This window comes from Falco naumanni, chromosome 4 (genome assembly GCF_017639655.2).
Source record: "Falco naumanni isolate bFalNau1 chromosome 4, bFalNau1.pat, whole genome shotgun sequence".
NCBI classification, from domain to species: domain Eukaryota; kingdom Metazoa; phylum Chordata; class Aves; order Falconiformes; family Falconidae; genus Falco; species Falco naumanni.
In genome coordinates, this window is record NC_054057.1 from 79,871,636 (window position 1) to 79,884,959 (window position 13,324).

A 13,324-nucleotide genomic window follows, 5' to 3' on the forward strand; every position below is an offset into this window, starting at 1 on the left:
TATGTTTTCCTCGAGTACTGATGGCTGGATTCTAGATGAGATTTCATGTGTAATTGCGTAGGCAGCATTATAAGAGGGACTAGAGACCAGGTCCTTCAGGCAAAGTTTCTCTCCTTAGCTGAGGGAATCACTTGAAAGCAGAATAACTTTCTCAGGAGAGAGGGAGCAAGCTAGCAAGTACTTGACATTCAGGATGTGGAGAAGGTCAGGATGGTTCCCCAGCCCTCTCAGGGGAGTGAGGAAGGAGGGTCTGGACCCAAATCTCCCACCTGGGTGTTATCACATGTTCTCACACATCTTGGGCATCCTCCCGTCATCAGCTCTGTTCTGAATGAAAACCACCATTGTTCCGTTTTGTGCAGAGCTATCAGGCTGGCTTTACGTGAGCTTGCTGTATCAGGCCGCCCAGGGGGTGCGAGCGGGGAAAGCAAAATTGGAGCTGACAAATCTCATTTCTTTAAAACAACGTATCTATGCATGTATTTCTGGGAAGAACTGAGTGCCTGCTTGCAGAAAACACTCTGATATCAATCAGATATCACATGCTTACAGTTGTGCAGTAACAGCCTCAGCCTGTAGTTAAGATACTGGCTTTTTGCTGTGAAGGTTTCACGTTTCTGCAAAGTCGTGTCAAATATCAATCAGAAACGTTATTAAGTGGTGACTTTTCAAATACAGATGTATGGTGGGAAGAGCCAGGGATATGCTGGTGCATAAAGAAATGGAAAATTCCAGTTCAGTACTGGGAGGGGCACTTTTTTGGTAGTGGAGAACCTGTAAGTGAAAAATATGGAAGCATATTTCTAGGTGGAATGGCAGAAACAGTGTAAGTAAACCAGAGGTATTGCCTGATGGAAATTTGCCCATTTGATGTTAATAACGCTCATGTCCAGAATGCTTATCCAGCTGCTCTGAAGGGTTTCTTTGGTAACTGCGTGTATGTTAACGTGGTGTTTTGAGAAACCTGCACTTTTGTTGAAAAATACTGAGCTGCTTAAATTGTGTGGTGGCTTGTGTATTTGGAAAAAAAAAAAAGCCACTGTCTTGGATGTAACATGGATGCTAGTTTCCTTCTTTTATAACCTCTCTGTTGCCAGTTGATCCTGGATGCTGCCTCTTTCTCTTCCTCCATAGGAGGTCCAGCGAAGAAACAAGCTGGCATCGAGGAATAGCAGACAGTGAGGGAGAGTTCCCAAACGTAGATTGTATTTCTTTGCCTGATCATCTTTGTTGTTAAAACTTTCTTTGGTCACTTTGTGAGAGGTCTTTTTTTTTTTATTATTTTATGCCTATCTTGACCAGTACTGGCTGATTATCAGTGTCTTCAATGATCTGGACTGATAACACCATTGCAGTGGCATCCCAAATAATTTGTAAATCCTTTTGTCTTATTTCAGCAGGGAAAAACTAGTGTTGCTTTAGCTGAGGGATCATTTTTTATTCAAAGATCTGAACCAGGCATGACACTGACTCCAGCTCTGCGTTGAGCATCATGACGCTTTGTTCAAGAGCACCTAGTCCCCAGTTAATATCAAACTCTTATTTTATTTGGGGTTGGTGTAGTTATGAAGTAAAATCTGTTGTTCTGATGGTTTGAAAGGACTTGAAGACAGGTCGAGGTGTGTATTTTGGAGCTCTCAGCAATACAGTCTGAAGGAGACAAGGCTGCAGCACGTCTACTGCAGGCAGATGAAATCAAGGTCAGCACATTCACAGATGAGAATGTTGTCTGGTCCCAAGCGCAGGGTTTACACAGGCTTTTATCTTCTCCCAGCTCTTTAGCTGGGAGCTTTCTCCGTTACCTGCTTTCAAGGAATTTTTCTGAGAAGGGAAACAAATGAACAGTATGGCACTGTCCTTAGTGACGCTGGTGACTGTGTGTGGCAGTTGCAGAGCTCGCACGTGCTGGCTGGAAAGCCAGCTGCTATCTGTGTGTTATACAGTATATAAAAGATATACGTTATTCAAGTACAAAAGGTCTGTCTTTCCTTCCCTAGAGCAGTGATTTAGTGCTCACTTTCTTACTGCTGGCTTTCAGAAAAGGTACAAGAACTTGCCTATTTTTGAGACATTTGCTTGTCTCTTAGATTTGGTGGCAGTTGGTCAAGATTGTGGAGTGTTAGGGACCTGATCATGCAAACATGTACACTCCTTCGAAAAACAGATTACACTGAAAAGAACTGAGTTAGCTTGAACTAATACTTCAGGCTACATGGGGTACGTGGCACAGATGTTATGACTCATAGGACATTTCTGTTTTCTTTCAGGTTGTGCCAAGGAGTAAGCCAAGAAAAAGCTTTTTGTATCCTAGCATGGCAAATGAAGAAGATGATCCAATTATACAAGAGGTAAAAGTGCATTGTGGCAGCAGTGACTGTACGTGAGGCTTTATTTATTTATTTACAATTATTGCAGTTCCCAGTGTTACATTGCTGAAACAGCGTGCCATCACCATCAGGGGTTGTCTTGCAACCAATGGCTTGCTTTGTGCAAGGAAACATGCTGTGTGGGCAAAGTATATGGCTTGCAGTATCTATTTTGCCAAAATAGTCTTGTCCATGTTGGCAGATCCAGCTTAGATTTTTCACCCTTTGTAATCTTTTTATGTCAGAATAGAAACATAGGTGGCAAACTTGCTTCTGCTGCTGTGTGTTTCCAGTGACCCTATTGCATGTCTCTGAAAGCTGTAAAAAACTGGAATGATTTTGATGAGTTAAATATGTTAATATTTAATATTATTACTATGATTATTATTATTATTATAAATCTGTTAAATATGAAGCTAAAATGTTTCATGCTTTCTGCTGAAACAAGCAGTTGTGTTCTGGTTCGGGACTTCTAAAAGACTGCTGTGTCCCAAAGAGCAGCCACAGTATCCGCTTTATGTCTGAATTTACACATCAGAAGTACAAGGAAGGGCAAGCTCATAAGAAGGAGAAAAGCCATGAGAAAAGGAGTGGGAATTGTCAGGAGTATATATAAAGGTATCCAAGATAGCAGCTTCCATATGTGATATGCATGAAACATCTGTAGATTTTCAGTGCTGGTGGCAAAATACTAATATTAAATCAGATTTGGTATGTGGGTGTGTCTTTGTCTAATTTGGAAAGATTTTATGACAAAATACTAGTACTGACGTTACCTTTCAGTCGTTACTGCAAAAAAGAGAACTTCCGCTTGCTTTAATTGTGATAACAGATTCACTTCAGCCATTTGGAAAAAGTTTTCCTCTTTCATTTCAGTTTTGGTTTGCCAAGCTTCCTTAGAGAGAAAACCCAGCTAGAGCCACTGTGTGCTGCCTCATCACAGTGGAGTTTTTTTGTTTGTTTTTTTAAAAGACCAACTTCAGAATTTCATGTCAAATTCAGCAGAGAGAAGACCTTTGACTAGAGAGTCATGGATGTGTTTTATGTTATAAGAGTTTGTAATGAAAAGCTAAAATTGTCAGTATTTGACCTCTGGGGATGGTACTTTTTTCTGAGGCTCCATCAATTACAGCTGGCTTCTAATGAAGGTTGTTTGGTTTGCTTTTTAGATTGACGTGTTCCTGGCCAGAAGTCTACTGGAGAAGCTGTATCTGTTTCAGGTATTTCAGTTAACTTCTGTGCAGTGATAGTTTGTTTAAAATAAATTCGAAGAGCAGTTAACTTTCCTTACTTCTCTGGTGTGCCGAGATCTTGGATACAGGCAAGCCTGTTTGGGTCTCAGTCAGCTGAAATACTTAGTATTAAATCATTGCCAAGAGAGGAGTGGTCATTTATGGCACAGACTTGTCATTAAATCACTCCCTTTAACCACGCTAACAGAGTACTTTCAGTAGATTATGTCTTTTTTTATCATGGTTTGGATAAATCTGCAGTCTTAGCCATCTTCTGTCATCACTGATTCTGTCATCTTAACTAAACAAATACTTATTTAGGACTGGCCCTATTTAAAATGTCATCAGTATTCATAAATTAGTGCGAGTCATCAGAAGAGCCCCCTTATGTTGTGGAGATAAAACTAACTAGGGACTGAAGGTGGAAATATGTTAGGAAGGTAGAGGTCTGTTTTCCATTCTGCCACTGAATTTCTCTAATTATTTTACCTTTGTGATTCACTTTTCCCATCTGCAAAATGGAGAGTCTTGAGGCTGTTGGATGAAATCACAAAATCACAGAGTGGTTGGGGTTGGAAGGGACCTCTGGAGATCATCTAGTCCAAACACCTACTAAAGCAGGGTCATCTGGAGCAGGTTGCACAGGATTGTGTGTTTTGAGCATCTCCAGAGACGGAGATTCCACAGCCACTCTGGGCAGCCTGTTCCAGTGCTCTTTCACACTCAGAGTGATGTATTCATCACTTGTATTCAGATGGAGCCTTGTATTCAGATGGAGCTTCCAGTGCTGCACTTTGTGCCCGTTGTCCCTTGTCCTGTCACTGGGCACCGCTGAAAAGAGCCCGGCCCCATCCTCTTGACACTTGCCCTTAAGATACTTAGATGCATCAATAAGATCTCCTCTCAGTCTTCTCCAGACTGAACAGGCCCAGCTTTCTATGTTGTTCATGACAAATCAGTGATGCCCACTGGCAAGCCTGCTGCCTCCTGTACAGATCCTCTGCGTGGCATGTGCCAGCAGAGCACAAGTGGAGACAGCCAGACATACTGGACTGGGCTGTGCAGCCTTGTCTCTGGGATACCCACAGTTGCCCCATGTCAGGAGCGAGCACTGGTCAGTGATGGGGCCCACAGGTGTTCTGGAGAAATGTCAGCTCTGAGCAGGATGCTGCTATGGCTGGAAGATTTTATTTGGATACTGCTGAGCATGCCCAAATGGTTCAGAAGAGAGACCCATATGGCTAAACGCGGCTCTGGTGTCCTGACTAGCTAGCTACGTGTGCCCCATGTCCTGTAAGCTAACGCTACTTGTATAAACCCACAAATATTTTGCTTTTAGGTAATAACTGTCCAGAGAGTGAACGGTGAGGGATGGGGTTTTAATTGCTTCTAACATTGCCTTTTTTCTGCTGGACTAATGTGTGGTACCATTTTCCTGTGTTACAGTTTATTGTGACATGTGAGGGGCAGGGAGGGCGTTGTGTAGTGATGAAAGCAGAGGACTGGAGGGGAAGCAACAGACTTTCTGGGTCATGCTCCCAAACCTGATGACTGACAGATCAGATCAGTGAAGTAATTTCTTTTCTTGATGTCTTGTACCTGTCTGCCAACTGGATCTACATGTGGGACAGGGAAGACTGAGTTAGTTTCTGTCAAGTTCTTTGATCTTTAAATGAAGAGGGTTTTATGAAATTGATTTGTTTTCCAGTATCCTATTCGTCCAGCTTCCATGACATATGATGATGTTACACATTTATCAGCGAAGATAAAACCAAAGCAGCAAAAGGTTGGTCGTCATTTGAATCCACGCTGTAAAAGTTGTTTTATGTTGGGCAGAATGTACTTAAGCACATTGCGCTATTAAGCTGATATAACTATGCAGCTACTTGCAAGACCAAATGTCTGTGCTTGGAGCTGTGGGGGAGTCTCGCAGTTGTGTCTGTAGGGTTGAGTTTACAACAAGAGTAGTTTATAAAGAGAATAATTAAAGCTGTGATGGAAAAGCCACTCAATATAGAGTCTCTCAGGGAAACATAGTTACTGACGCTAATTCAGTCTGTAGGTGCTTGTACTAATACAACTTGATTTAAAAGGTCTTTACAATATACAGAACAGGTTGAGCTTTGGAGGCACACTCTGTCGTCTTAGTGTCAGTGCGGATCTTGACTTCTCCCTTGCCTGACTGTGAATTATCAGTAGTCTTTTTGAAATCAGTGGGATTGTATAGGTAGTGAAAATACAGCCAAAGCTAGAATGAGGCACTTGCTTGCAAATGTATCCCAGAACTGTGGCTATGATTTTAAAATGCCTTATTTAAAACCCACAGAAATAGATGGCTGTGATACTAGGATTTTGCTCTGGGAAATGGTTAAGGAGAGTGCTTGTGTGAACTTTGGAGTCAGGATCATGTTGTGTCAGGAAGTTTTCTATTAAAATTAGCAAACATTTGCATTGTAAACCCTGCACAGACTTGTAAATCTACCGTCTCATTCAGGCACTTGTAAGTAGTTCAGTTTACAAGTAAAAATAAAGGGGAAGAAAAAATGAGGCAGTAGCTGTGATATACAAATTTATAAGGGCTTTGGCACACCCTGAGGACATATGCTGTGTTGTTATATAAAGAGAAATGCTCTGCAGGAAAACGCTTATTTTTTAACATTTGTCTGAAGTTTAGTTTGCGGGGGCGGGGGGGAATAGTTCTCTTTGTAACTAAAAGCTTGGAACTTGTTTCTGTGCTTCGACCAGCTTAAATTAGGAGTAACTACAAAGTCAGTGGTAAGTGCTGCAGTCTCAAACTAAACAGAATCAAGGCATTTACCTCTGAAGAGGATGTAGTTACTTTATATTCCTCAGTACCCAAATTAGAAGGCAACATGTCTCAGGTTTGAGACTCTGAATTGATGCTCAGTGATGGGGAGTCTTGAAGGATATTGCTCGTGCCTGATCTGTACTGATAAGTAAACTAGACTGATAATGTGGTGAGGGTATCCAACGAAGTGAAGGTGTATTTCAAGTCTGCCTAAAGAACTCTCATTTCTCTGCTGCCGTTCATTTACGTGGGAGTTTGTGTATCTCTAGCTTATTGTTAAAAATGTCCCCATCCTAGAAAAACACATACATACGCTCAACTTTATGTGTGAGATTTGCCCTGTGGATTTGAATGACACTTACTTATTTAAATTTGCTGTAAAGCTATGGAAATGTTAGCAAGCATGGGATTTTAATTTATGTGTTTGGGGTTCTGCCATGGTAATTAGCTGTCTTTCATATTGTTTAGGTTGAACTTGAAATGGCAATTGATACTTTGAATCCGAACTACTGTCGCAGCAAGGGAGAACAGATTGCTCTCAATGTAGATGGCACATGTACAGACGAAACAAGTACCTATTCCTCGTAGGTGTCCTCTTTGCCTTCGTTTCCTTTTTGTGGTGAGCATAAAGATGTGTATGTCCACCAGGGCTTCAGGGAAAGGTGAGAGCACGTGGCTGTACAGTCTCAGGGGGTGCTTTGAACACTGTTACGTAGTAAGTATTCTTGGAAGTAACCTACATTTTTTGGTGTGCTTCATGAATTCTGAATTGCAAACAGAAAGATGAGTGTATGTATTTGTTGCAGTTGTTGATACTCCATTTTGAGAACTGCTGCTTTCAGACCTGTAACATCTGTATGCCACATTGCCTGTAGAATACAATCTCACAGCATTCATCTGTCTGCAGGAAGCTGATGGACAAGCAAACTTTCTGCTCTTCACAAGCTGCAAGTAATGTTTCCCGGTATGCAGCTGCTGTTTATAAAAAAGGCAAGTTTCTTTTGCTTACCCCTCACAGCAGTAACACATGCTCATTTCAGGGTTAAAATAAGACCTGTTTGTTCTTTTGTTTCTAGCCTGTGTTTTAATTGACTGATGCCTCTTTAAAGAAAGGAAATTATTTCCTTATCAGTGTCCCTAGAGTCTTTCAGAAGGTCTAGCAAAATTGTAAATACTATATAAGAACACAGTGGGTTTGTCGCTGCCTCCAGGATCTTAACAGTGCATGCTGGCCTGAAGTAATACACATTTATAGCGTTAATTTATCATTGTTATTTGTATTACTATCTCCATCTAATTGTGTCTATCTCATTTTCCTGTTCAGCACTTCTTGCCCCCTCTTGTCTCCTAATGTCATCACAGGGTTTTGATCTGATGATCATTTGAAATGGAAATACATAAACTGTCTTCAGTGATGACTACTTTATTAGGAGTCTCCTGAACTATAGGTCAGGTCTGAGCCAGGTTGAGGCTCTCTGCAGGATCTGGTTGCAACACAAAAAGGAAAGTAACAGAAATAGGTCTTGGTCTTTCATATTCCTTTGAAATCCTGAGCACTGGATGAATTTTTCACTTCAATCTCTTTTTATGTTTTACAGTATTAAATACTTATGTTCAATTGTAGCTGTGCCCTTAACAGAGATAGGGAGATAATGAAAAGTGCTGTCCTTGTGCAGTGGAAAAAAACAAATCTAACTGATGTTAATTCTCTTTTTCAGGTGAACTTCACCTGACTCCACTACATGGAATTCTTCAGCTGAGGCCAAGCTTCACGTACTTGGACAAGGCTGATGCAAAACACCGAGAAAGAGAAGCTGCTAATGAAGGTAAATGCTCCGTAAATTGCATTTTTCTGGGGGAGGTGAGATACAAGTTCTCTCTAATTTTACCTGTGAGAGTCATTATATTCTGAAGGTGTTTATTCTCACATATTGATTATAAGTGCATTTCTTGGATTGTTTTGCTTATCTTATTTTCAGTGTAGCTGCATAAATACCTTTGTGGGCAGACTGTTGGGATCAGCAGAGGGATGGGAGGTGGGTGCTTAGTGTCCAAGGGCAGCAGCAGGGAGGTGTGTCATCACTGCCACTGAAAAATTGCACTGCAGGAAACAGTATCTCCTCTCACAGCAGCAGTGTGGTGCTGTAATACTTGCATAGTTTGGCAAGCTGGGATTGAACTTGTGGTTATGTAGTTCCTAGTACTGCTTGCTTCCTGCATTGGCCCCCAGACAGTGGCACGTTGGCTTTGGGGTTTTTACTGCTGTGTTGTGTTTTATTCTGTTGTATTTTTTGACAGGTGGTGATTCGTCCCAGGATGAAGCTGAAGATGATGTTAAGCAAATTACTGTATGTCCATATTTCCTTTTTATGATAGTTCAGGCAACAGTTCATAAGAAAGCATGACAATTCATACAGGAATAAAAGGACAGGAAACCTCAGCTAGTCCTGATGACACAGGGTTTGGGAAGGGGGAAGCAAGACACACTTGCCCTTGTTGCACAAGCATAAATATGGCACTGACAGCAAGGGGTGATTCACTGGATCCTGGGCCCTAGTTTCTGTTACTTATGTACCAAAAAAATAATGCAGGTGTTTTGTTTCAACGGTTTCAGGGCTGTATTTAATGATGCCCAAATCTTCTAGGTACGATTCTCCCGCCCTGAGACGGAACAAGCTCGTCAACGACGTGTTCAGTCCTATGAGTTCCTGCAGAAGAGACAGGCAGAAGAGCACTGGGTTCATTTACATTATTATGGCTTGAAGGTAGGTGTATGTAGGCTGGCTGCTGAGGTGGCCACCTGGGCATGAAGGCTCAGCCAGGTCTAGAACTGTTTTTAAATCTGGGCCCATGGGAATCAGGAGAAGGTAATGAAGAAAATCAGGTTTGTAGGCTTGAACAGACCCTGCAGTGCTCGGTGCTTCCTCTGCTGGATAGTGCTTTGGGGTCTCTGTGTTGGAAAAGGTTTAGAACTGGGAGCTGGACGAACATGAAGAGGGATCCAAGTAGAATAATTGCTCAGGTCTTGGATTATGAACTGGTCTTTATGAAAGACTTGGGGAACCCAGTCAGTTGAGTGTCAGAAATTCTGTCTGTCTGACCCACATGCATCTCTGCCAGATTTCTAAGTCACGGCAACAGAAATGTCCCACATAATGTGACCATTGTTCGAGAAAATGAAAGCAGAACATCAGTTAGTGAGGTGGAACGCTTGAATAGTGCAGTAATGACAGGGTGGTCACAATTTGGAATGAGGAATCCAGCTCTCTGGCATTTTGTATGTTTTCAGTATGTGGTAGTGACTTTTTTTTTTCCATATTTCCAGGATAGCCGTTCTGAACACGAGCGCCAGTATTTATTTAGTCAAGGTCATGGCCTTGCTGAAAACACAGAATTAATTAAATCTCCCAGGTAATGGTTTGATGGTTTCCTACAGAAATTGCAGTAATTTGTTGGGATTGTTTTCAGAGTAATAAGCAGGTATATTCTTTAGAAGTCTGCTCATTGGTAAGTCTATCCATGATAAAAATTGAATTGTTTAAAAAAATACAGAAATAAACTAGCCTTCAACTTACTCAGGTTGCTTGCTTTGTTTCCCTGTACTCTGAGATTAAAACTTGTTTTCACTTGGGATTGTAGCGTTTTGTACGTTGTCACAACCCTGCATAATTGGGACTATAAATACTGTAAAGGAAAAGTAAAACAAAAGCTCCTTCTGGTTAAAATAAATTAAAACTCTGAAACCAATAACTTCGGTTGTTAGCAAATCTTATAAAACTTTCCTTTGTGATTTGTGAGACACACCTGAAACTACTTGAAATTTGTTCAGTTTTGTGCAGTCTTGGTGACTGCAGCCCTACAGGAGTCTTCCTGTGATGCAGTCAGTGCTTTGCTGTACTCTGATACAGCCATGGCTCAGGTACTGGTAAAGTGGCAGACTCTCCTCTCTGTTTAGTGGTGTGAGGTTTTTTTTCTTAATATCTAAATTACATAGGTGGAAAACACTTTTTGCTTGTTGTGGGCCTGATTCTCTGTGTCACAGGACTTCACGTGACCCCTTACTCTTGCAGTTCCTCTGTTTGGACGCCTCTGTACAGAAGAGCTGGGATTCTGACTCCCATTTATTTCATACCTTCTCTTTGAGTAGATGAATGTCAGTAGCTTTTACTGGCATTGAATTTACAGAGGAAGATGGGAAAGGGGAGAGCTGTCTTTTCAGGCTAATGTTTATTTTTAGGTTCACGCAAGTAGGAATGCTCTAAGCAAGAAATAACAGCACTTAAACTTGGGAAGTCCCAAGGCAAGCGTTTTAAGGATTTTCTTGTATTTTCTTTTTTTCCAGTGAATATTTAATGATGCTGATGCCTCCAAGCGTAGAGGAAGAGAAGTAAGTGTTTGTACAGAATGTTCAAAGTCCATGTTGGCTGGATGCTCTTTTTCATGGTCTGCAAATCTGCTTGTTTACCTGCAGTGACAAACCGATGGCTCCAAGCAATGTGCTTTCTATGGCCCAGCTGAGAACTTTACCCCTTGCTGATCAGATTAAGATCTTGATGAAGAATGGTTTGTAGCTTTTGTAGTACATCAGCACTTTGTGACTTCTAATTGCCTCAGATAAGGTACCTTTCCTAGTAGTACCAGTTCTGTTACCTCACCGGACAGTCTGTCTGGCTCTGATTCTGTGAAGAATCCAAATCCCGAGCCTTTCCTTAAGAACACCTGCTGTGCAGAGAAGAGCAGTAACAGCAGATCTGACTGCTGATGTATGTTTGCAGCCGACTTACTCTTAGAATAATTTCTGATCTCATGGTAGCTTTCTGGATACATCTGTTTCAGCAGGTATCACCTGGAATGTGGGGTCTGAGTATGAATCAGAAGTTGAAAGTTAATGCAACAAGCTGCACTTTGGCATTTTCTGGGAAGTTTTCAGTTACACGCACTTCATGAATGTCATCTAGGAATTTTATTTTGTCTCTTCAGAGTTACTATCTGATGAGAGCAAATCCTGAGGACTTTGCCTCAGGAGTTTCCTGTCTTGTGAGGTATCTCTGTTTCCAAATATTGTCCAAGGCGTAGAATTTTAAAGTGTTATTAATGAATTAATTTGGGACCAGTTAAGCTAATCAGGTGAAACACTAACAGGTATTTTTAGAACAGATGATGACTGTAGGGCGAGGGGGGACTTAATAGAACTTAGGTTTGGGGTTTTTTTTTAAGATATAGCTTTAACCATGAACTTCAACATAAATCATAGTATCCTAGATTTATAAATCTATGTCTTTACCTTGTGCACTGAAGAAACCCGTAATCTGGTGTGTATTTTGCCTTTCAGTGAAGGTGATGCCATTTGCAAATCTGATGAGTTTGCTAGGCTCTGGGACTGACTCTACGGCAGTTCTCCGCTGTATACAGCAGGTGGCAATGCTGGTCCAGGGAAACTGGGTGGTGAAGAGGTACGGCTAGTCTTTGTTACCGGGACATGGTTTTCTGCTTTAAGGAGAGGATCAGAACAATGGATTTTATATGCTCCTCTTCCTTGTGTCTAGAAGTAGCCGTGTTTTTAACTCACATTACTGTAAAACCTTGATTTAATGTTTGGTGGTTTTTAGTGCAGTCAGATATTCAAAATTCGCAGGGTTGATGTTAAAGGATAATACCTTAGTACCTACCCCAGCTAAAATTATGGCCAAGCAGTGATGTAATCTGCATTTGCATTTAATTTATGTCAGGTTTTTGATGTTGTCTTTACTCATGTTCTTTTGTGAGAGGACTGTCCTAAATTCTTCCAGAGATTAGTGTCAAATACAAACACAGAAAATAAAACCAAAGTCAGCTACAGTATTTCTAAGCTAAATTCAGTCAAAGAAAGATCTTTGTGCAGTCATCTCGCTGTTCATCAGTGGATGCTGCTCTTGTCAGCTGAAAGCTACCCTCTGGAAGGCATTACCTGCTTAATAAATCAAGTGTGGGGTACTGAGTGTACCACATGAAATGGATTCTGTATCATTCTCCTGTTTTATTAGGATAAAACATCCCACTGGGAATTGAAGTCTGAAGTGCATTATGGTTTTTTTTTTTTACCTGGGTGGAGCACTGCATGCGGAGACCTACAGTCTCTGAAGTAGCTGTGTGAAGATGGGTGGCACCAGCTACCAATTCAAGTGTGTTAGCAGGATGTGTTTCAGTTACTGATAGAGGCCCGCACTAGCAACATTCCTAGCAACTAGTAACAACCGTCCTTCCAGCCATTCCAGAAGGAAGCTGGAAGCAAGTCAAAACACAGCTATTAGCATTCAGACTTTTTTTATGTTATAGCTGGTATTATATATACATATATATAATATAATAATTGTATATATTGTATATAATGTTTCTTTTCTACTAGTCCGAGGATGTTTATACAGTACATGTGGCATGTTTGGGGTGGTTGGGCACAGAGCAGCACATGCACTGTGGATTAAATGGAGAGGGGACGCATTTCTTTGGCCTGGGTTGAATCAAGATCATGAACCTGGGTTGCCTTAAAGCTTTGGAGACCATGCTAACAATGCCATCCAGTTGGTCTTGCAAGCAAGCAAGGACTCAGGGTAATGTTGGTCTCAGGGCTGTTTGGTTCGACTGTGACATTTTGTAATACTGTTCTGTTAAGCCGTTGATTGCTGGGAAGGAAAAAAAAAAACACCTTATGCCCATACATCAGCATTTTGGCTAAATGCTGCCTTCAAGGCTGCGTGCCAGGTTAGCCTAAGCATTTCTTAGGATTATTCTGGTGGTGTTTACACCAGTCCAAGGGAGGATAGGTTTTGCAAGAACAAAGCAGAGCTTCTACCTGTGTTGCACATATCTGCTCACCACAAGGCTTTGCTTTGCTGGTGTAAGCCTTTTTGCACTAATGTAATTGCAGTGGCGTCATTACA

General features: G+C 41.3%; 1 protein-coding gene across 3 annotated transcripts in view; it reads left to right on the forward strand.

Annotated features, from left to right (window-relative positions):
• The window catches only part of POLR3E (RNA polymerase III subunit E), a 30,179-nt gene that overhangs the window by 2,223 nt on the left and 14,632 nt on the right, over positions 1–13,324 (forward strand). For all 3 annotated transcript variants that reach the window (XM_040590848.1, XM_040590849.1, XM_040590850.1), the window contains exons 2-13: positions 2,268–2,348; positions 3,536–3,586; positions 5,307–5,384; positions 6,876–6,991; positions 7,315–7,397; positions 8,126–8,233; positions 8,706–8,755; positions 9,053–9,172; positions 9,733–9,818; positions 10,750–10,794; positions 10,879–10,970; positions 11,740–11,860. In XM_040590848.1, the coding sequence (XP_040446782.1) occupies positions 2,313–2,348; positions 3,536–3,586; positions 5,307–5,384; positions 6,876–6,991; positions 7,315–7,397; positions 8,126–8,233; positions 8,706–8,755; positions 9,053–9,172; positions 9,733–9,818; positions 10,750–10,794; positions 10,879–10,970; positions 11,740–11,860 (986 nt within the window). In that variant the 5' untranslated portion in view covers positions 2,268–2,312. The remainder of the gene's footprint in view (positions 1–2,267; positions 2,349–3,535; positions 3,587–5,306; positions 5,385–6,875; positions 6,992–7,314; positions 7,398–8,125; positions 8,234–8,705; positions 8,756–9,052; positions 9,173–9,732; positions 9,819–10,749; positions 10,795–10,878; positions 10,971–11,739; positions 11,861–13,324) is intronic.